This window comes from Oratosquilla oratoria, chromosome 29, assembly GCF_046742065.1.
Source record: "Oratosquilla oratoria isolate Oo_2021 chromosome 29, ASM4674206v1, whole genome shotgun sequence".
Lineage (NCBI taxonomy): Eukaryota > Metazoa > Arthropoda > Malacostraca > Stomatopoda > Squillidae > Oratosquilla > Oratosquilla oratoria.
Window position 1 is genome coordinate 26464957 of NC_134805.1, and position 22500 is coordinate 26487456.

The window sequence follows — 22500 nt, forward strand, 5'->3', positions numbered from 1 at the left end:
ATAACCCTTTGCCCAGTGTGATAACCCTTTGCCCAGTGTGATCATTCCTTCACAGGGGACATCAGCAACAACAGCTACGCTAAACCCCTATCCCTCTCTCTCACCCCCCTCCATCCCCAAAATAAAAAGGAAGCAAAGCAAAGAGACTGACAGAAAAGAAGAAGACGCGCATGAATGTGATACTACTGCAGACATCGTCGTCCTCGTCGTCTTCATAACCCCGAGAGTGCGCGCGGCGCTCAAGAGGAGGTTGCTTGTTATTGTTTCTCAGCAGCTGTGGGTCGAGTCCAACATCAAAGAAGATGCGGCTTCCATTTTGCTACAGCTGAAGAACCCCCAACTCCCTCCCACCCTGTCTCCCTCTCCCTTCCTCACTCTCGTTCTCCCTGCCTGTGTCTTTGCCTGTACACTACCCCAGAGCTCCAATATTTTCCTTTTTCTTCTTCTTCTTAAGTCCCCGTGTCCCACACCACAGGCTGCTCAAGTGTTGAGGTCTGTCCTCCCGTGCCGGCGTCACTCTGTCCCCTTTTTACTCTCTGATCCGTCAGATGAAATGATTTAACACGTGAAAATACCTCGCTTACTCTGAGCGTTAATGTCTATCTCCACTCCCTTCCACGGCGCTTTTTCTCTCCTTGTTTTCGGATTCTGCTGCTGCCCGGCGACGATTTTCTTCAGTTGCGGGAAACCACTGCGTACCAGAGTTAACAGCCAGCTGGCTGCGCACATCTCCGCAAAAGGGCGGCGGCAGCGGCGGCGGCGGCGGCGGCGGCAGCGGCACGAGGCCCTGCGGCGCCGTTCGTCCGTCCTTCTGGCTCAGCCCCAAGACGAAATAGCTGCGGAGTACTGCTGTTCACCTTTGAAGGTTACTTACTGCCTCGTAAGTGGTGCGCGAGCGTTTGTGTTTGGATGGAGTCGGGGGGGGGGAGAAAGGGGAGGCACTTAGGGGGACACTGATGTAACCAGGTAAGTCGGGAGTGAGCAGGCACCCCCTGGGGGGGCGGGGGGCGTAACACCAACATTCCCCACAGAGGGAGGGGTGGGGCGGGAGGGTGGATTCGAGCAAATCTGCCCTAACCCCCCACCCCCTCCTTCCTCCCCCCGCTGTCGCCCCGAATAGAGAACGATGTCGTTTGTATCGGCCGAGTTGTTGAAACGAAGTGCGAAGACTTCTTCCCTCTGTCGCTTACTCCACGCGAACTCCCCCCACACACACACTCCCACGCACGCACACCACGGTACTTGATTGACGTACTGTACATCCGGTTGGTTGCTTTTACTGCGTCTATGACTTGGGTGATAAGTGATGAGGTTCTTTTCGCCATCTCTTCACCACTTGCTACTATTACTATTACTACTATCACCACCACCACTACTACTACTACTACTAGTATCACCACCACCACCACCACTACTACTACTACTACTACTACTACTACTACTACTACTACTACTACCACCACTACTATGACCACTATTACTACTTCTACTACTAATACTACTATCACCACCACCACCACTACTACTACTACTACTACTACTACTACTACTACTACTACTACTACTACTGCAGGAATGCTGCACAGGTGTCCTCTTATGATTTACAATTTTATTACCATCATCATCATTTCCATCGTAAAGCTCAGCGAAAGAGAAGATTATGCATTTGCATCAGTGCCTCCCGTGCAGACCAACCCGGGAGTGGCCCCACCCAGCATCAATTTCACCCGGACAGCTGGCGAGCGGAATGGCTGGCAAGGATTTCCCTTCCCTTTCTTTCAAAATACGATGGATGAGCTCCATGTCATCCTCAAAGTGGAGAGCGGCGGCGGTGGTGACGATTATTGAGATTCCAACACAGCTGAAAGGGTTATCACACTGGGCTAGTTTCCCTCCAACCTCCGATTCTTCGGCGGTAGTATCCAGCTCCAGAACTTTTTTTTTCCTCTCTGGGAAATCGCCATGGCATACTATTTAAAAAAAAAAAAAAAAAAAAAAAAAAAAAAAAAAAAAAAAAAAAAAAAAAAAAAAAAGCTGGAATACAATTATTTATCTCCTGCAAATCTGCTCCAACTGTCGAAGGAAAAGAGCCCAGTGTGATAACGCCTTTAGCCCGCCAGACGCCCATCGCATGGAGGAGGTGGTTCATGCGGGGAGAAAAGAATTTTCAGGATCCTGACCCAGGCGGAGAAACCAAGGGAGGAGGAGGAGGAGTAAGAGGAGGAGGAGGAGGAGTAAGAGTGAAAGGCTACGCGGCTGATGGTGGCCCAACGCGTCTCTCCGGACGTCTTCTGCTCCTCCACCTCCTTGTCCTTCTCCTCCTCCCCCTGCTCCTCCTCCTGCACCTCCTCCACATCTTCCACCTCCCCCTCCTCCTCCACTACTATCTCCTCATTCTCCACCACCAACTCCTCCTCCTCTTCCTCCTTCTCCTCCTTCCCGAATGCTGCCTGCAGTCAGGTCATGCACACAGGTACTTCAAGTAACTGCAATGTGCATTACGTCGTCCTCAACCAAGGGCACCGCACTCTGAAGCTCACGCGGGTGCCATGCATGCAGCGTTGTGTGGCAACAACGACGACGACACCGCCGTTCTTCCCTGGAACCCAATGGATATTTTGTTTCTTCTTCTTCTTCTTCTTCTTCTTCTTCTTCTTCTTCTTCTTCTTCTTCTTCTTCTTCTTCTTCTTCTTCTTCTTCTTCTTCTTCTTCAGCGTTTAAGAGCTGTTGCTGACAACACACTTGTGTGGGAAACTATGCTCAGACAGGGGAAGGCGCGTGTCGTCCTCATCTTCGTTCCTCTCCTGTCTTTCTTTTCAAGAGTTTCTCTCCCATAAATCTCTATCCCTTAGCCTAAGCGCAAACTGAGACGCAGGCGACATAGGCGACGCAGGCGACACAGGCGACACAGGCGACATAGGTGACGCAGCACAGAGCAAAGGCAGACTGCCTGTTGCTGAGATGAAGTACAGATTGAACCTCTCTCTCATTTGAAATGCTTCAACATTTTCATGTGAGAGAGAAGTTCAAACTGTGCTACATTTCAGCAACAGGGAGTGTGCTTTTGCTCTGTGCTGCGTCGTCTGTGTCGCCTACGTCGCCTGCGTCACCTGTGTCGTCTGCGTCTGTTTTCGTTTAGGCTAAGAACTCTCGAACTAAGCCATCGTAGTCGACAAAATGCAATGTACTTGTCATCAAACAGTTCCGTTAGTTCCTATTGCATCTAAAGATTAAAAACAATGACTACTGACACCTTTGGGCTTAGGAGGGCAATCCTTTGCTTGAGAGATGATGAAATACAAATTTTGCATAACACTTGTGAGATTTGCAGTTCCAATATATTTTCGCCAAAATGCATAGTGTGAAGAATCTATGGCAGGAGGCGCGTAATTGCGGCCGAAGCCATCACCTTTGCCCTATGCGCTTGCACTGTTGGGGCAGGTAACACTCACTGGTGGGAATCGGAGAGGATTGCGGGATTCGAACCCACAACTAAGCAAATGCGGGACCAGCACGCTTCCGATGACGCCACCAGCGCACAAAACCTAAGAAAGGATGATTAGTAAAAAAAAAAAAATAATAATAATAATAATAATAAATAAAATAAAAATAAATAAATAAAATAAAATTAAAATAAATAAATATGTAACAATATTCTGTTCTTATAATGTATTGTACATATAATATTTATTTAAAAAAATCAATAAGGTATCAGTCTAATTGGAAGCGGGGTTAACCGTCCGGGCAACTGGCTTCCATCCAAGTTCTTAGGTCCTAAATTTTTCTATTTGATGTTTTTATAACTTTTCGAAACGTTTTACTTATTTACATAAATGATGCAACACAATTACCTCGGGTCGCTGAATTTGCGGTCGAGCACGGTACTACCATACTATCGAGCTGTGTGTGTGTGTGTGTGTGTGTGTGTGTGTGTGTGTGTGTGTGTGTGATTCACCACCATTCATCATAGTCTTGGATCACGTGTTGGACTCGTGATCGACAGATATTTCCCTCCCGGAAGAGAACTCAGAGCTCATATATGACCTATCTATGGGTAATGCTGTGACCTTACACGCACACACATAACCAACTCCCCGCCCACGAGAGTTGGAATAACAACCCACAGCGCAGCGATACTGAAATTATTTCAGCCCTGGGCGGGATTCGAACCCGGACCACCGTAGTGGCAGCCGGGAACTCTACCAAATGCGCCACGAGTGTGTGTGTGTGTGTGTGTGTGTGTGTGTGTGTGTGTGTGTGTGTGTGTGTGTGTGTGTGTGCGTGCGCGTGTGTGTGCGTTTGTGTGTGCGTGATATTTGGCTGGATTTTACAAAATATATTGGTGATGGCGCTATCGTCTTCACTAACCAAAATGAACATGATAAATAACCACAGATCACATATTACATAGAATACATATACATACACCAACGTTTTTTTTTCCACCTTAAAGGGAGGTAGCCAAAAACAAAGGAGTAAAATCCCTTCCTACCCATTCTATCACCACATACTCCACTCTCATTCACCCCCTCCCTCCCTCTTATTTTGGCTCCTCCTGGATGACGGGTCATCCCTGCATCTCACCCACTGCCCTGGGTCAGGAGCAATGTCGCAAGACACAGCACATCCATAGCAAGGCCGCTTCATTTAATCGGCGACCCCGCTCTCCATCCCCTTAAGCAGAAAAAAGAGAAGACGGGGAGAAATCCCTTTGGGCTGTGCCAAAAAATCATTCATACATACTCCCTCGTCCCTCCCATCCCCAATTCGCTTCCTTCCATGTATCATATCATCATCCATACACAACTATTCTCCACTCATTCCTAACTTCTATCTTCTCCCTTCCTTCTTCAACAGACATTCCCCTCTTTCCCAGTGCCCCTTTCACCCCATCCATCCATCCATCTCATCCTTGGTCGCTCGCTCATATTCACTTCTTCCACCTCTGCCTTCCACAGCTTTTTCTAATCTTTCTTCACTCATTCTTTCCATGTGTCCAAACCATCCCAATACTCTTTCATCAACCCTATCTCCCAACTCTCTTTTCAGCCCCACTCTTCTCCTCACCTCATCGTTTCTCACTCTATCCAGCCTAGTAACCCCTATCATATTTCTCAGGCATTTTATCTCAAACGCATTTAAACTCTTCCTCTCTTATGTTCCATGTTTCTGCCCCATAACGTGCTGTCGGCACAATCACACCTTCATATAATCTCCTTTTAGCATCCATTCACAAATGTCTATTTCTCATTACACTTTTTAATCTTCCAAGGCATTTACCGTACTTTCTTCTCTCAATCTACATTCTACCTCCACATCCACTCCTCCTTTTCCTGCCACATTCGTACTCAAATATCTAAAGCTATCCACTTCGTCCAGTCTCTCTTCCTTAATATTCACTTCCAATTTGCTGCCATCTTCCCACCTTGTAAATCTCATCACTTTACTTTCACCCACTTTTATTTTCAACTTCCTTCTTTCACACACCTTCCCAAACTCTGTCATTAACTTCCTTAATCCCTCCTCTGATCATGCTACAAGCGCAGTATCGTCAGGAAACAACTGGCTTGTATCCCATTTACCTCTCGCACCACCCCATCCATGTATAAACTGAACAGCCATGGGAACATGACACCTCCCTAGCGAAGTCCCACCTTTACCTCAAACTACTCAGTCTCTCCATTTCTGATTTTAACACAAGCTCTACTACTCTCGTAAAAACTCTTGACTGCTCTTAACAGTTTTCCTCCTATCCCATATATCTGCAATACCTCCCACAGTGCCTTCCTGTCTACCCTGCCATAAGCCTTTTCCAAATCCATAAAGGCCCAAAGAAATCCTTACCTTTTCCTGAAGCTTTCTCATATATCTGTCTTACCACAAAAATCTGATCTACGCAACCCCTACCTGACCTAAACCCACACTGTTCCTCAACAATTACTCCCTCTGTTCCTCTCCTAATCCTTTCAATCAAAACCCTCCCATATACCTTCCCAACTACACTTAACAAACTGATCCCTCTGAAACTACTGCACTCACACTTGTCCCCTTTTCCCTATACAGGTACTCTTCCAGTCCTCCGGCACTCTAACCTCTTTTAGATAAACACTAAACAACCTCATCAGCCAGTCCACCATCACTCTACTTCCCTTTTTCAGACACTCCGCATGACACCCATCCAACCCAGGTGCCTTACCTGCTCTCATCATTTTAGCAACGGCTTTCACCTCATCTTTCCTTATTTCTCCTCCATTTTCCTCATTCATCACTGTCTTTTTCTTAGCGCTTCCCACTGCAACTACCTTTCTCTCCCTATCCTCCTTCACATTTACCAACTCCCTAAAATATTCTACCTCTCACTGCCGTCTCTTCCATTATCATCTCTCCATCTGCACCTTTTACCTATATGAAAGGAATACAAGCAAACCCAAGAAAATATATATAATTCTTCATTCACATATACTGCTGAAAGCAAAGCATAATTTTCTCAACAACGTGGTACCTTCGTGTTGAAGATAAACATTTTAGAGTTTTTTTACTGACAAAGAATATTTTTAAAATTCCGTCTCATCATCACTTATGCATGGTTCCGTCATCCAAGGGCAAATCCGTCATGGTTTTATGTGCTGCTGTCACAAATTAAACTGAACAACGCACTGTAACAACAAATTCCTCATAGAAGAGAATATTCGCTTGTCGATTTTCCAATAATCTTATAATCTTCACCCCCAAGCATAAACACTGATCCTTTCTCACAGTCACCCATCATTCGTTTTTGCAAATATCATACAATTGCAAATATCCTTACTAAGGATATATTTTCTACGGCGATATTGCATCATTTCAATAAACACTTTGACGTTCGATTGTTTAATTCGTTGCTCCCGAGTAAAGCATTATGACGACACAGGTTGCCAACGTTCTTAATATTGTATCACTAAAGCATCCCAGAAAACTCTCTCGTCCATGCATCCGTCCACCTCAGACAACTTGTAACCCAGCGTTTCTCAACCAGGGTTCCCCGGAACCCTAAGGTTCCGCAAAAGGTCCCTAAGGGTTCTGTGAGAACAAGTGAGATAAGCTAATGCACTTTTGATTTTTGATTTAATTTCATATACGTAATACAATTAAACACGCACGACATATTTTTGGTTATTGTAATAATGTAATATAGATATCACCCTATCTAACCTATTATTACGATGGAAATAACGAAGGGGTTCCTTGAGACATGCAATTTATTCTAAAGGTTACGCAAGGGTAAAAAGGTTGAGAAACGCTGCTGTAATTAATCATTCCATCTGTCGCGTTTCTCTCCAGTCATGGAGAGATGCGATAAATATCATTTTCCTAAGTAGGAGTATAAACTAAATGTCTAAAATTTTCTTTTGTTGTAAGTGCTGGTGTTAGTGGAAAATGTTATCTGGAGAATTAGCACAGTCTTACTGACCCAGAATCTGCTCCCTTTCTTTCTGAAAGCCCTGGGGGGTTCCTCAGTTATGAGAAAACCACCTTCTCTGAGGCAGTACATTCCTTATTCAAGCCCAGTGATTAGCCTTTGGTAAAAAGTCTTAACGTCATTTGGCCAATAACTGAGATCATTTAACGACGTGATACGTCCACAGCTCTCCATCAGTCTCTTAAGTCATGTTGTGTCCAATAAGGTAAATACATATCGGGTTCCTTATTCAAGTCCAATGATTGGCCTTTGGTAAAAAGTCTTAACGTTATTTGGCCAATAACTGAAATCACTTAACGACGTGATACGTCCACAGCTCTCCATCAGTCTCTTAAGTCATGTTGTGTCCAATAAGGTAAATACATATCGGGTTCCTTATTCAAGTCCAATGATTGGCCTTTGGTAAAAAGTCTTAACGTTATTTGGCCAATAACTGAAATCACTTAACGACATGATACGTCCACAGCTCTCCATCAGAGTCTCCTAAGTCATGTTATGTCCAATAAGGTAAACACATATTAGGTTCCTTTCAACACAGTTTTCCTGGGTAGGGACACATCCTATGGTGACACTATCCCTGCTTTCCACATGTCCAGTCCACGTTTTAAGAATTTCATATGATTATTCTTGCTTTCACCAGACATTTTTTTCATTCTGCTGTATGGTACCTCTTCGAGTTCATGCTTATGTATTTACCTAGTTGTATTTTACGGGAAAGGGAGCTACGCTTGTGGAGTCCCGCCTTTGTATCTCGCAGTGTCTAGTTTGCTCTTAAATTCGTGCGTGTGTGTGTGTGTGTATTTACCTAGTTATATTTTACGGGAAGAGAGCTATGCTCGTAGTGACCCGTTTTTGTATCTTTCAGCATCTAGTTTGATCTTACATTCTTGTATAGTTTATGAACTCACTGTTTCTTCATTCAGTGTGTGTGTGTGTGCATGCTTGCGTGCATGTGTGTACGCACACCCACGCGCATCACCCCTCCCTCCCTCCCTCCCTCCAGCTCAAACCCCTTTTTGCTCTTGACCCCACAGGCGACATGATGGTGGTGGGTGGCTTTGGCGTGCGCTCTCAGCGCTGGTGGCGCGACGACCGATTGGACGTGGAGCCGACGCTTGCTGTGACGTCACGAAACGTCACGGCCGTGGCCGGGCACACGGCCTCGCTGCCCTGTCGGGTGCACGATCTAAATGATAAAACGGTAAGTCGCGCGATGAAGTTGGTGTTCTTGGCAGCATACAGTACCGAGAGATGCTCGACGAGTTAGTCTCCTGCTTCTTGGACGTACATCTTTTATTTGTTGCTGTTTTCATGAACACTAAAGATAATTTTTAATTCAGACTTAGGTCCTGTGTCAGCCTCCTGCTTTATAGACGTAAATGTTCTGTTTTTTGGTATTTTCTTGAACACTAAAGATAATCAAATTAAAATTGAGGAACGGAAGGTCCCGTGTAAAGAATGTGGCACGTCTTTATCTGAGAGTTGTTTATGCGCTTCATCAAAGAGATGGCTGGGTGGACTCTGTGTACTTGGATCTGTAGAATGCTGTAGACATGGTGCCCCACCAAAGATTTACGTGGAAGCTGAGAGATCCTAGAGGACTTAAAGGAATCACACTGGGATGGATGAAAGGTCCCATGAAAGATAGGCTCATGCGAACAGTAATGAAGTATGAGATGTCGGATTGAAGAGATGACAGATGGATTAGTACCAAAGATAGAGATCGGTTAAGGATGCCGGAGGTGTTGGCTTGTTACTAACTTATTCGCCAACTCACCAGTCTTGGATCAAGTGTTGGACTCGTGGTCGACAGATATTACCCTCCCGGATGTGAGCTCAGAGCTCATATATATCCGATTTTTTATGCTGTGACGTTTTACACACACACACACACACACACACACACACACACACACACACACACACACACACAAACAGTTCTTTGCCCCACAAGAGTTGGAATGCCGGCTCGCATTGCAGCAATGCTTAAAATATTTCAGCACTGGGCGAGAATCGACCTTGGACCGCTGGATTAGAAGTCGCGAGCGGTACCACTGCACCGCAGAGCCAATGAGGTCAAGATCATGGAAAGGTGTAAAAATAAAAACTATTATAATTTACTACAAGAAGACTTCGATAAGTTTAATGCATGAAACCAGGAGTGGAAGATGAAATTCATTATAAAGAAAGGCATAATTTTGGAAGTGGGCCAAAACCAGAGGAGAGTGTCATGCAGCTATGCAGAAAATATGAAGAGAAAAAAACACGCGAGAAAAGGAGGAAGAGCACTTGGGGATCTTAATTAGGGGAGTAAACATAATAACGGAGGAGAAATACGAACGGTTAATGCAGCGTTTCTCAACCTTTTTACCCTTGCGTAACCTTTAGAATAGATTGCATGTCTCAAAGAATCCCTGCGTAAAAAAAACAAAAAACAAAACAAACAAAAAACATATACCATATCTTTCTCATTTTATTTTCATCGTAATAATAGGTTAGATAGGATGATGTCTATATTGCATTATTACAATAACCAAGAATATGTCGTGCGTGTTTAATTATATTACGTATATGAAATTAAATAAAAAATCAAAAGTGCGTTAGCTTATCTCACTTGTTCTCGCGAAACTCTTAGGGACCCTTTGCGGAACCTTAGGGTTCCGGGGAACCTTAGGGTTCCGGGGAACCCTAGTTGAGAAACGCTTGGTTAATGTATAATGCCAGGTCTAGGGCTAAGAGGACATTAGGATTTATTGCTAGAACGTTTACAAACAAAACTGCAGAGGTGATAATTAAACTCTATCTATCCTTGAATTTGCGATGCAGTTTTGGTCTCCGTCCTATTGAATGGATATTAATTCACTCGAATCAGTACAGATTGATTGATTTTGATTTATGATATTTTTTTGCTTGAAGGCCAAACGCCGGAGCCGGTAGGCCATTCAGCGCATATCATATACAAATAAATAAATTAATAAATCAAATAAAACAGTAAAAGCAATAAGCACTCATTCACAAAAACACATCAAAACAAGATACACACACCAAGCAATCATATCGCTGGAATATCCTCGTCCTGCATGAATCAGTACAGAGGAGAATGACTAAAGTCTCTACTTAAACTTTTACAAATTCACTACACGAAAACAAGCTTAGACACATTAACTTATACTCTCTGGAAAGACGAAGAGTACAGGGCGATCTGATAGAAGTATTCAAATGGGTCAAGGGCTTTAACTAGGGTGATGATAGCAAGGTCATCATATTAAGACGGTAGGGCAGGACCCATATTAATGGATTTAAATTTGACAAATTTAGGTTGAAGAAGGAAACAGGCAAGAACTGGTTTACGAATAGAGTAGTTAACGAATGGAATAGACTTAGTAACCATGTTGTGAGCGCTGAATTGATTTGTTGCTTTAAGAGAAAATGAGATAACTTATGGATAGAGACGGTAAATGATATGGTCTCTTGCAGTCTCCTTCATTATTATGGTCTCAAAGGTTGGCATTTCATTATCTCAACAGAGATATGATAAAAACAAAATATTTGAAAATCTGGTCAACCTCAGACTAAAATACGCTGTGGTAGCGAGGTAACCACATAAAAAGAGAGATATATGAGACATAGATTACAAAATACGGGAACCAAAATTCATTCCAGAACAGGCTGGTTTGGAATATGATTTGGATAAAACCGAAATTTCTCACATTAGAAGAGCGGAAGGAAAGAAATTCCAGGAAAGTTATCTTTACTAAAAAAAAAAAAAAAAAAAAAAAAAAAAAAAAAATATATATATATAGTAAGGGGTGACAGACCAATCAAGAAGATAACAAGAAACAGAAGAAATTAGAGGATCAAAATGATGGCGGCACACTATGATAACATGCTATTTGCTTTTGCTATTTCGTTTAAGTAGAAACGATTTCGGTTACAACATTCTAGCCTTCCGTAAGAATAGCCTACTCAATAATGTGTCTAACATTCGTATTCTAGGTTTAACTTTTCTTAGCTCGTCATTCAGCTTTTCACTATATGACGCAAGAGTAATTTGACATTTGGAAATTTGAAAAACAAAAGATCGTAACCGAAGTCGTTTCTACTCAAACGAAATAGCAAAAGCAAGTAGCAAAAGCAAGTAGCATGCTAGCGAGAAATGCCTAGTGTGCCGTCACCTTTAGGATACGGATCTCTCCACGTCAATGCGTCAATGAATGTAAGTAAATGTTTGACAGATGAGACAGATACGGACTCTTAATTGCATATCTTCAACTCCGCACATACGCACGTATACACGCACGTGCGCGCACACACACACACACAAACACACACACATAGCTCTCTTCCCGTAAAATACAACTAGGTAAATACACACACACACACACATACACACACGCGCGCGCGCAAACACACACACACACAAACACACATACACATGCACACACACGCAAACGCGCACACACACACAGAAATACTTTATATATATATATATATATATATATATATATATATATATATATATATATATATATATATATATATAACATGCATACATACGTACATACTACACACATATAAATACATACATACAAATATACATACATATATGGTGCAGTTATACCGCTCTCGACCGCTTACTCTGCGATTCGAGTTCGAGTCCCGCCGAGAGATGAAAAAAAAAAAAAAATCATTGTTGCACTACGTGCTAGCATTCTAACTGTGGTGGGCAAAGAGTTGTGTGTGTGTGTGTGTGTGTGTGTGTGTGTGTGTGTGTGTGTGTGTGTGTGTGTGTGTGTGTGTGTGTGTGTGTGTGTGTGTGTGTGTGTGTAAAATCACACCATTACCACAGGGATCGGGCCATATATGGGATTTCAGGTCTCGCCCGAGAGTGTAATAGGTCTCGATTACACACACACACACACACACACACACAGACACACACACACACACACATTTTGTCGCAGGAATGTCCAGTTCCCGGTTCTGCTTCGACGGAGGCGGCGTTGTCCCAAAAGTCGAAAACAAACTTTGATCTTTGCTCCATCAAGAAGCGTGCATGGCCTCTTGATGAAAATCTAACTTTTGGTTTTAAAGTAAAAGGATTGCGATCATCAAGTCTAGTTTGCTTTCTACGAAGTAGAATGTGTTATTTTGTTTTAATGAGGAAGAAGGAAGAGGAGGAGGAGGAGGGGAAGGAGGAAGAGGAGGAGGAGGAGGAGGAGGAGGAGGTGTAGGAGGAGGAGGAAGAGGAGGAGGAATAAAGGAATAAAGTGGCCCTGTGGCGGTGGCAGCGGTGACCATTTTGAAGATGAAATGGCTTGGCACCCGATGGCCCGATGCCACGGGGAGAAAGAGAAGCGAGCCATCATAGAGTCTGAGAGAGAGAGAGAGAGAGAGAGAGAGAGAGAGAGAGAGAGAGAGAGAGAGAGGAGAGAGAGAGAGAGAGAGAGAGATAGTGAGAGAGAGAGAGAGAGAGAGAGAGAGAGAGAGAGAGAGAGAGAGAGAGAGAGAGAGAGAGAGATAGTGAGAGAGAGAGAGAGAGAGAGAGAGAGAGAGAGAGAGAGAGAGAGAGAGAGAGAGAGAGAGAGAGAGAGAGAGAGAGAGAGAGAGAGAGACCTTCGTTACCGTAGGACCGAGGCGGAGGGAAGTGGTGGAGGGGTGGAAGTGATGGATGGAGAGGAACCAAAGAGCCTGTAGCAGATGGTGGAAGAAAGTGTCACCCGGTACAGAGGAGGAAGAGGAGGAGGAGGAGAAAGAGGAGGAAGAGGAGGAGGAGATGGAGAGAAGAGACTTTTTGCTTTTCAGTTAAGTCTCCAGATAACTTGTAATACTACCTTATGGCCATCAACCGGACTTACTGGAGATCAGTAAGAACTCAGTGGTGGAGCTTTTAGGTGGGTCGGGGGAAGTGTTCTTCGTCTTTCTTCGTGCGTGAGTGACCCGAGTTTTAATCCTGACGGGGAACAAAAATTGCGTGCTGGTACTGCAGATAAGCATCTCCAGGCGTAGGTAGGGAGGTAGGTAGGTAGGTAGGGAGGTAGACAGGTCGCCTCCCCGTGTGTCACAACGACACCGGTCAGGCTTCCTAAGAGGAGGACACCGGTACGATTCCCAACAGCTGCCGGTGGCTGTCATTTGCTCTGGCTATTCGAACAAGAAGGGTAAAAGGAGAGAGCGTCGGCTCCCAAACACACCACCTGCCGTCACTAAGGCCCCTTTCACACTAGGCAACTAGTGACCGTCACTAGTGGCGGTCACTAGTTGACTAGTGTGAAAGTCTCGGGCAACTGCAAGCAACCAGTGACTGTCACCGAGTTGTGGAATCCTTTCTCATCATCTCATTAGTCGAAAGAATGGCATCAATGGAGGAGGTGCTTCAGTTGGCTTTGCTGGTCAAGAAAAAGAGACGGTCGGTGACGGCAACTGCCAGTAACGGTCACTTGTTACCGGAGCGGGCAACAGCCATAGCCTGTTGCGCAACCGGGCAACCGCAGTGACGTAGTGTGAAAGGCTCAATTTAAAATAATGGTAGGCCGCTCAAATTAATCCTTGCAGTGCGAGCTTAATGCGAGCATTAGACGTTTAATATCATTGCGTAATATTCCTTATTGTATAATATTATTGACAATGTACGGATATTATTGAAAAATGACACAATATATTGAAGACATCAAATGTACAGGCCAAACACTTGATATTGAAGAATGACAATATATTGAAGACATCAAATGTGCAGGCCAAACACGTGTGCCTATTCAATATCATCCCTACACCGTCAACAATATATTGTTCAATATGGGCCATTGTGCAATACTATTGATCTTATTTGACCCGCATTAATGACTACTTTCTTGTGCGCAACGTTTTCCCATAAGGCAATATGACCTTGCTCCAGACAGCATCTGATTTATCAAGTCTTGCTTGATGACTTGACTTGTATGACTACTTTCATTGACCAGGTAAACCTTTAATTTTTTTCTTTCTCTTTTCGTAATTTCTTATGAGAATCTATTCTAATTTATAATCTAATTGAAAAACTCGTCGGGATCCTTTGCTTGATTCTGCACTCCTTGGGAGGACAAAAGCCACGAGCCATATTTGCTTCCTTTGCTCAGGCATGATCACACTGGGCTATTTTACCTTCGACTGTTACAGCAGATTTGCAGGCCGCAGATTTCGGGAAGGGATCTGAGATTCTACGTATTTTTGTTGAGAAAACAAAATATTTTGCCATAGTGATTTTACGGCGGAAGAAGTTCTGGAGGTAGGCGGTACCGCCGATGACTCGAAAGTTGGAGGTAAAATAACCCAGTGTGATAGCCCTTTCAGTTGGCAGCTCCGTCGTCACTCGATGAGCACCTTTCAGCAGGAGGAGGAAGAGGAGGAGGAGGAGGAGGAGAAGGAGGAGGAAGACTGAGCCAAAGCGATGCCGCGGTGATGTTACTCTCTCTTTCTCTCTCTCTCTCTTTCTCTCTCTCTCTAGATATACAGCGTTTCCCAACCTGGGGTGCTGTAATGAATTATAGAGGGGTGCTTGGAAGTGATGCACACAAAAATCACATTGATATATGTGTCATTAATTACCTAGTTGTGCATATTTGACTTTTTCCATGCTATTTTATTTTTCTAGGGTGTTCTTATTTCTTCTACAAACAATATTGTCAATTTGTTTCATTTCTAAGGAATCAAGAAAATAAATCGTCAAGCAGTACACTTCACTTTCTTTTATCCTTCTAATAACAAGATAGGGGTGCTGGACTGCTTAGACATGACAACAGGGGGTGCTATGGTCGGAAAAGGTTGGGAAACGCTGTTCTAGAAAGAAAGAAAGAGAAAGAAAGAAAGAAAGAAAGAGAAAGAAAGAAAGAAAGGAGAAAGAAAGAAAGAAAGAGAAAGAAAGAAAGAGAAAGAAAGAAAGAAAGAAAGGAGAAAGAAAGAAAGAGAAAGAAAGGAAGAAAGAAAGAATGGCCGGCACAACTGACATGTTTTCTTGCGGTCGCTATCATCACCTAGTCACTCTCCTTCGTGGCGCTCTTGTTTTGTTTGATGTGATTAGTTACCACACCAAGGTGAATCGTTCGGGGCCACCACTTGATGTGGTTAGTAACCACATCATGGTACATGGTTATCGTCCTTAAGAGAAGGGATGAAATGAAATTTTATTATCTCTTCTGAACTTCAAGTAATTACCCGTCCGCCACCACATAAACTATACACAATGAATATCTAATGCTTTGTACAATTTATGAAATTATGTTACATATAGACAGTATTTACAATATATTGGCTATCCTAGTATGTGACAACAATATTTACAATATACAATTTCATTACCACGGATACATATAATAGACTGACCACGATTAGTAATTTTATATTACAAAAATGTTATATGCGTTAAGTGGACACTGCAGAAGTGGCGTATTGCCACATGTTCACTGACTGTGGACCTAATCTGTCTTGTTTCTTCAGGTGTCGTGGATTCGCACGAGGGACCTCACGGTGCTGGCCGTCGACCGCTTCACCGTCACCACCGACAAGCGGTTCTCAGTAAGTGGGCAATGACTAGTTTATAAAAGACTGATGATGATGAAGATTCGGCGCAACGTTGCGAAACTTCCCTTTCAGGAGACTAGGACGGTGGCCCTTACAGAGGTCTTTGGACCGTGGAATTTAATTAACCATGTACTTAATGAAGAACTGTAGTTTATATGTATATATATATATATATATATATATATATATATATATATATATATATATATACATACATATATATATATATATATATTGCATATATATATATATATATATATTGCATATATATATATATATATATATATATATATATATATATATATATATACATATACGTATACACATGTGTGGGGGTAAGGATTGGAAAAAGTGGATGCTTTGAGGAGACTGGAGTTTCTACAAAGGCGAGAATACAGGGTAGAGGGTTCGAGTTGTTGGCCCGAGAGTGAAACGTCGTGGGAGTTTCCCTTTGTTGTTTGTGGATGACTCTGCGGTTGTGGCTGATTCTGACGTGATTGTAGCGGTCGGTGAGTGAGAGGGTGAGTGAAGGGAGAGATTAAGGCCCTATTCACACTAGCGGTTTGAACCGCGCGGAAACCGCGGCGGTACCGCATAGTCAAGGAAAAACTGCGCGGTTGTGTGTGAACGCCTCCTTTGACTTACATAGTGGTGATGTGTACAACCAAGAAGTGATGGGGATGTGACGTTTGAAGGGCGGGAGGCTGGAGGAGGAGGAGGAGGAGGAGGAGGAGGAGGAAGTGGAGGAGGAAGTGGAGGAGGAAATGGGTCACGTGGCAGTCTACGGAAGAGTTGACGTAAAAGTGGTAGAGTAAAAATGACGGCACACTAAGCTACCATGCTACTTGGCTTTGCTACTTCGTTTGAGCAGAAACTATTTCGGTTTCAATATTCTAGACTACATGATGCAAGAGTACTTTGACATTTGGAAATTCGAAAAACAAAAGATCGTAACAGAAATCGTTTCTACTCAAACGAAATAACAGAAGCAAGTAGCATGCTAGTGAGATTGCCTAGTGTCCCGCCACCTCAAGAGGGGCAATTAGATATTTGTTTCGAATGAAGAGTGTTACGAGAAATAGGTATTTAGGGATGATTGTAAAAGATAAAGCTACATATAAGAGTGATTGTACCCACGATATCTTATGGAATTAAAGGAAAACAGAGAGAAAGAATATGAATGGATGTATGACATTACAAAGGATTACATAGGAGGAACATACCGACAGGAGACCTTTTGGTCTATAACTAGGTCGGATGGGAAAAAATGATAATAATAATAAATAGACAAATAAAAATCATAATGATATATATATAATAAATGAAATAAATAAATAAATAGTTAAAGTTGAATAATAAACAAACAGGTAAATAGTAGATAATAATAAATTGACAAATATATAATAATAAATTATTATCAAGCAAACAGTAATAAACAAACAGACAAATGATAACAAACAAATAAAACGCGGCTATGGTGGAGATAGCAGAGGAGGAGGCTGACAATCAGCGAGGGATGAAGGCTGTAAGGGGAGGGAGGGAGGGAGGGAGGAAAGGAGGGAGGGGAGGGAGGGGAGGGCCTTAGAGGTATCAGCAGGTTTTTGGCACTGTGTCTACATGAAGGTGACACATTACAGACTCCTCCTCCTCCTCCTCCTCCTCCTCCTCCTCCTCCTCCTCCTTAGGAAATATTTTGGAGTGCCAAGCCAAACTACTTGTGTTCCTTATTTTCTCCCTTTAATGTCACATTCCCCCCCCCTCTCTCTCTCTCTCTCTCCTTCTAGGACACCCCTTCGTCTGAGAAGGCCAAGTTCCCTTTGCCTCTGCCCAAAGACCTCCGGCAACGGTACGCTTTGGTTCAGTTGGGTTTCTCACTCCCGATCAAGATCTATAGGGGCGTCCTTCCTGGGATGGGGAAAGTATCCATCACATGTATGCGTATACTGTACGCAATGTATTGGTGTATTCAAGTTCTTGGTTTGATCACAGACCCAGGGTACATAAACACACACCGCACGGGCTCAAACAAAGCCCGTGGGAGTGACATTTCATTCATTCATTCATTCAAAAAAAAAAAAAAAAAAAAAAAAAAAAAAACGTTCTTCATCTAACAAAGTTGTTCTCAACCTCGGCGCCATGGCTTTGAAGGGAGACATGACAAGAATTTAGGGAGGTATGGCTTTGAAGGGAGCCATGACAAGAATTTAGGGAGGCATGGACAACAAGGGAGCCATGACAAGAATTTAGGGAGGCATGGACTACAAGGGAGCCATGACAAGAATTTAGGGAGGTATGGCTAGCAAGGGAGACATGACAATAATTTAGGGAGGCCCATGGTCTGCTGTTACAAAGTATATATTTCTATGGAATGTGAGGAATCTGAATATAAAACAAAAATCTCACTAATGTCCAGGCAGAGGAAATATAAGATAATTATGATTAACAGCTCTGAAATAAAGCAAAGGGTTTCTCTTCAACAACATTCTATTTTCATCATCGTCGTCATCGTCATCATCATCATTGTCATCATCATTATCATCATCATCACTATCATCATCATCACTATCATCATCATCATTATTATCATTATTATTATCACCATCATTATCATCATTATTATCATTATTATTATTGATATCTATTCATCTATTTTTACTTATTTATTAATTAATTAATTAATTAATTTATCTATCTATTTATTTATTGCGATGCGGGATTTGGGAAGAAAAACAAAGGGAAGCCACACGAACGTTGAGAATTCACGAAAGGGAGGAAAGGAATGAAAAAGGGCGAGAACAAGTGATCTAACCCCACCTTCATGACGTTGGTCTTCTTTACATCAAAGCCACACCCACCCACCCACCTCCCTCTCCACACCAGCCAGCCTCCTGGCAAATGCCCACCAATGGCTGGTGACGCACTTTTTCAATTCTACAACAAGGCCACGCCATCCCCCAGAGAGCGTCGTGTGTGTCAATTCCCACATCTCCCTCCCTCCCTCCCTCCCATGTCTTCTCTCCGTTTTGTCTCTTTCTTCTCTACATCATAATAATAATAATAATAATAATAAAATAATGAAATAATGAAATGATAAAATAATAAAATAATGAAATAATGAAATACTAAAATAATAAAATAATAAAATAATAAAATAATAAAATAATAAAATAATAAAAATAATAAAAATAATAAAGATAATAGAAAAAATAATAATAATAAAATTATTTGGCAAAGAATCAATATACATGAAGTGCAGATAATAACAAGAACACAGTTCGAAACAATAATTGCAAATTGCCGGGGATAACACAAAAAAGCATGTACGCTTATTTCCATTGTGGTCCTTAATTCCATCCACATTAAAACAGCAGGACAGGACTCGTAGTAATGGAATTAAACTGGACAAATTTAGGTTTAAAAAGGAAATAAACAAGAATTGATGTACCAGCAGAGTGGATGACGAATGGAATAGACTTAGCAACAATGTAGTGAACGTTGAAACAAAAGTTGTTTTAAGAGACGATGAGATAACTTTACGGATTGTGATGAAAGGTGGTAATGGACATGGAGCTGCCTAGTGCCTCTTGCAGTCTCCTCTATTCTTATGTTCTTGTGATCCGTGTGTATAGTGTAGGAAAAAATCCTTGGGCACTCCGCCTTTTCCCTTTGCCAAACTTGCCTTCAGATTGACCCAATCTGTTACCTGCCTATACACTCGTAAACCTACGACCAGCCCACTTCAGGTGGCAGCACACTAGGCTAGCATGCTACTTGCTTTTGCTTCTTCGTTTGAGTAAAAACGACTTTGATTATGTATTCTAGACTTCCTTAAAAAAATCTCAACAATGTGTCTAATATTCGTATTCTAGGTTTAATTTCTTAGTTCATCATTCAGTTTTTCATTATGTGACGCAAGTTATTTGACATTTGAAAAAAAAAAAAAAATCGTAACCGAAGTCGTTTCTACTCAAACGAAGTAGCAATAGCAAGTAGCATGCTAGCCACCTTTACCCTTTCTTAACATTTCCTCACGAGGTTCTCTGTCTCTGAACAGTAGACACCACAACCTCTTCCCACATGAATTCCTATCCACTGAGCAATACGTTTTTTTTTTTTGTAAATACAAGAGCTTCACAGAATTGCCTCTCTCTTCCCCTGTATATTTGAAGAATTATATTCGATGTACACGCAATCCACGGCCCCTTTATCCTTTATTTGTATATTTGTTTACTTAATTATTTGTTTTGTTTGTCTATGTACTCATTTCTTACAGATGCTAATTTCTTTTGGCTACAAAGGAAACGAGGGGGAGAGGAGGGGTACCATTCTTGTCACCGCAGAGATTTTATGTGAAACAAAAAAACTGCATTATAATCTTTTGCTGTTGGGGTCACTTTTTCATGACAAAAGAGGAGTTCCAACCTACCAACTCTCCTTTCTATATCTCCCGTATATTATATATATATATATATATATATATATATATATATATATATATATATATATATATATATATATATACATATAAATATACATCACAACTAACACCACAGTCAGAGAAAAGAAAGAGCTGAATAAGCGATTCAATTTATTTCAGCGGCTAACTGCAATCCTCTTCAGTTGCACAAGGTGGGAGGAGGTTGCTATTTTTAAATAACAGCCTCTTACAAAAGAAAACAAACTAGGGAGGGAATAAATACAACTACCCTCACTCCCGACAGAGGGAAGTGTGTGACGTTAAAAACCTTTTTACCCTTGCGTAACCTTTAAAATAAATTGCATGTCTCAAGGAACCCCTGCGCAAAAAAAAAAAACACATATACCATATCTTTTTCATTTTATTTTCATTGTAATTATAGGTTAGATAGGATGATGTCTATATTACATTATTTCAATAACCACGAATATGTCGTGCGTGTTTAATTATATTACGTATATGAAATTAAATAAAAAATCAAAAGTGCATTAGCTTATCTCACTTGTTCTCGCGGAACCCTTAGGGACCTTTTACCGGACCTTAGGCTTCCGGGGAACCCTGGTTGAGAAACGCTTCGTTAAACCATATCATCATATCTCCGTGTCAGGTGGTGCATCCGGAGGAGACAGATGACTGGCTCCTGGAGATCAGGGACGTGCGGCCCTCAGACTCGGCGACCTACGATTGTCAAGTGAACACCCATCCGAAGCTCTCCTCCAAGATTCACCTTCGGGTTCTGCTCCATCGAGGTCAGTCCATCAAAAACTCTTTATATGATTAATTATCAATGTTATTGTGTTCCTCTTTTTTTCTCTTCCGACAGTTTTTTTTTTTTTTTTTTTTTTTTTTTTTTTTTTTTTTTTTTTTTTTTTTTTTTTTTTTTTTTTTTTTTTTTTTTTTTTTTTTTTTTTTTTTTTTTAGTGCCTGTAGGGCTGCAACCAGGTCCTCCAACGACTCTGCAAGAAAGAAGTACAACATCACAAAAGAGGTAGTCGGTGACCTTAGTGTTGCTAATGGATGCTCCCCAATAACATTGATCGACAATGCTGCCCGATACCTAGTCCGTGCAGTTAAAGAAAACTTTTGGGTCGAGGATGCATATTAGCCACCCTCCTGAATTAACAGGAAAGAAGGTAGACACACCTCCCCAGTACAATCTAGATATTAGGTCAATAATCTTCACAGGAATCCTCACGGTTCCGCAGAACATCCCAGAGCACGCTACATTGCACCGACTAAAAAAGAAAAAGAAAAGAAAAGAAAAGAAAAGAAAAGAAAAAAAAATTCTTGAGACCGACATCTACTCCAAGAAGCCCTTGTTGGGACTCACGTTGGCGTTCTACAGGAACAAGAACCGCTAGGATCCGATCTATTTTTGACTTACCTGGCGTAAACCCAGACTGCTCAGGTCTTTGAAACTTTAGCAGATGTGTCAGCTATGGATGGGCGAGCAATGTAATAGTGCGGTAGTTGTTGCAGTTCTTCCGATCTCCCTTTTCTTCCAGATTATAACGACCAGACCTATTCTCTAAAAGACAGAATGGTACCAGACTGCCTAGCACCGGAAAGCACTGCATGCAAACCTCGGAACATGGCCTATCTCCGGCTTTTAGCAAATACTTGTTGATGCTGCAGATGCCGGCCGCCTTTCCACCCTTCAACTTACTTTGACCTCCATCACAGGGCGGAGTTTCATTTATCGATGGATTGGCAACTGTCACCCGAACGCCAGCAAGGGAAAGCTGACCGCTCAGAGAGCCATCTATAAGCAACTGCTCAAAGTAATCGGAACAGGGACTATACTCCTATAAGTCACACTTTAGGAGCGGAGTTTCTCGTGGGCTTGGTAAACAGGCCTCATGAGAGCTCTGGTCCGCAATTTCTGAGTCCTGTGTTGGCCCATGTCCCCAACCATATTGGTATCATGTCCCAATCTCCATTGTCTGACTCCACAATGTCGGACTCCACAATTCAACCTTGGACACTCTCCAGTGTACCCCTTGAAAGC

General features: G+C 42.3%; 1 protein-coding gene across 2 annotated transcripts in view; it reads left to right on the forward strand.

Annotated features, from left to right (window-relative positions):
* The window catches only part of LOC143040687 (uncharacterized), a 51172-nt gene that overhangs the window by 22333 nt on the left and 6339 nt on the right, over positions 1 to 22500 (forward strand). Inside the window, exons 2-4 of one of the 2 annotated variants that reach the window (XM_076211983.1) lie at positions 8494 to 8660; positions 15932 to 16009; positions 21100 to 21241. In XM_076211983.1, coding sequence (XP_076068098.1) covers positions 8494 to 8660; positions 15932 to 16009; positions 21100 to 21241 — 387 coding nt within the window. The remainder of the gene's footprint in view (positions 1 to 8493; positions 8661 to 15931; positions 16010 to 21099; positions 21242 to 22500) is intronic. The other variant, XM_076211984.1, reaches the window with a different exon arrangement.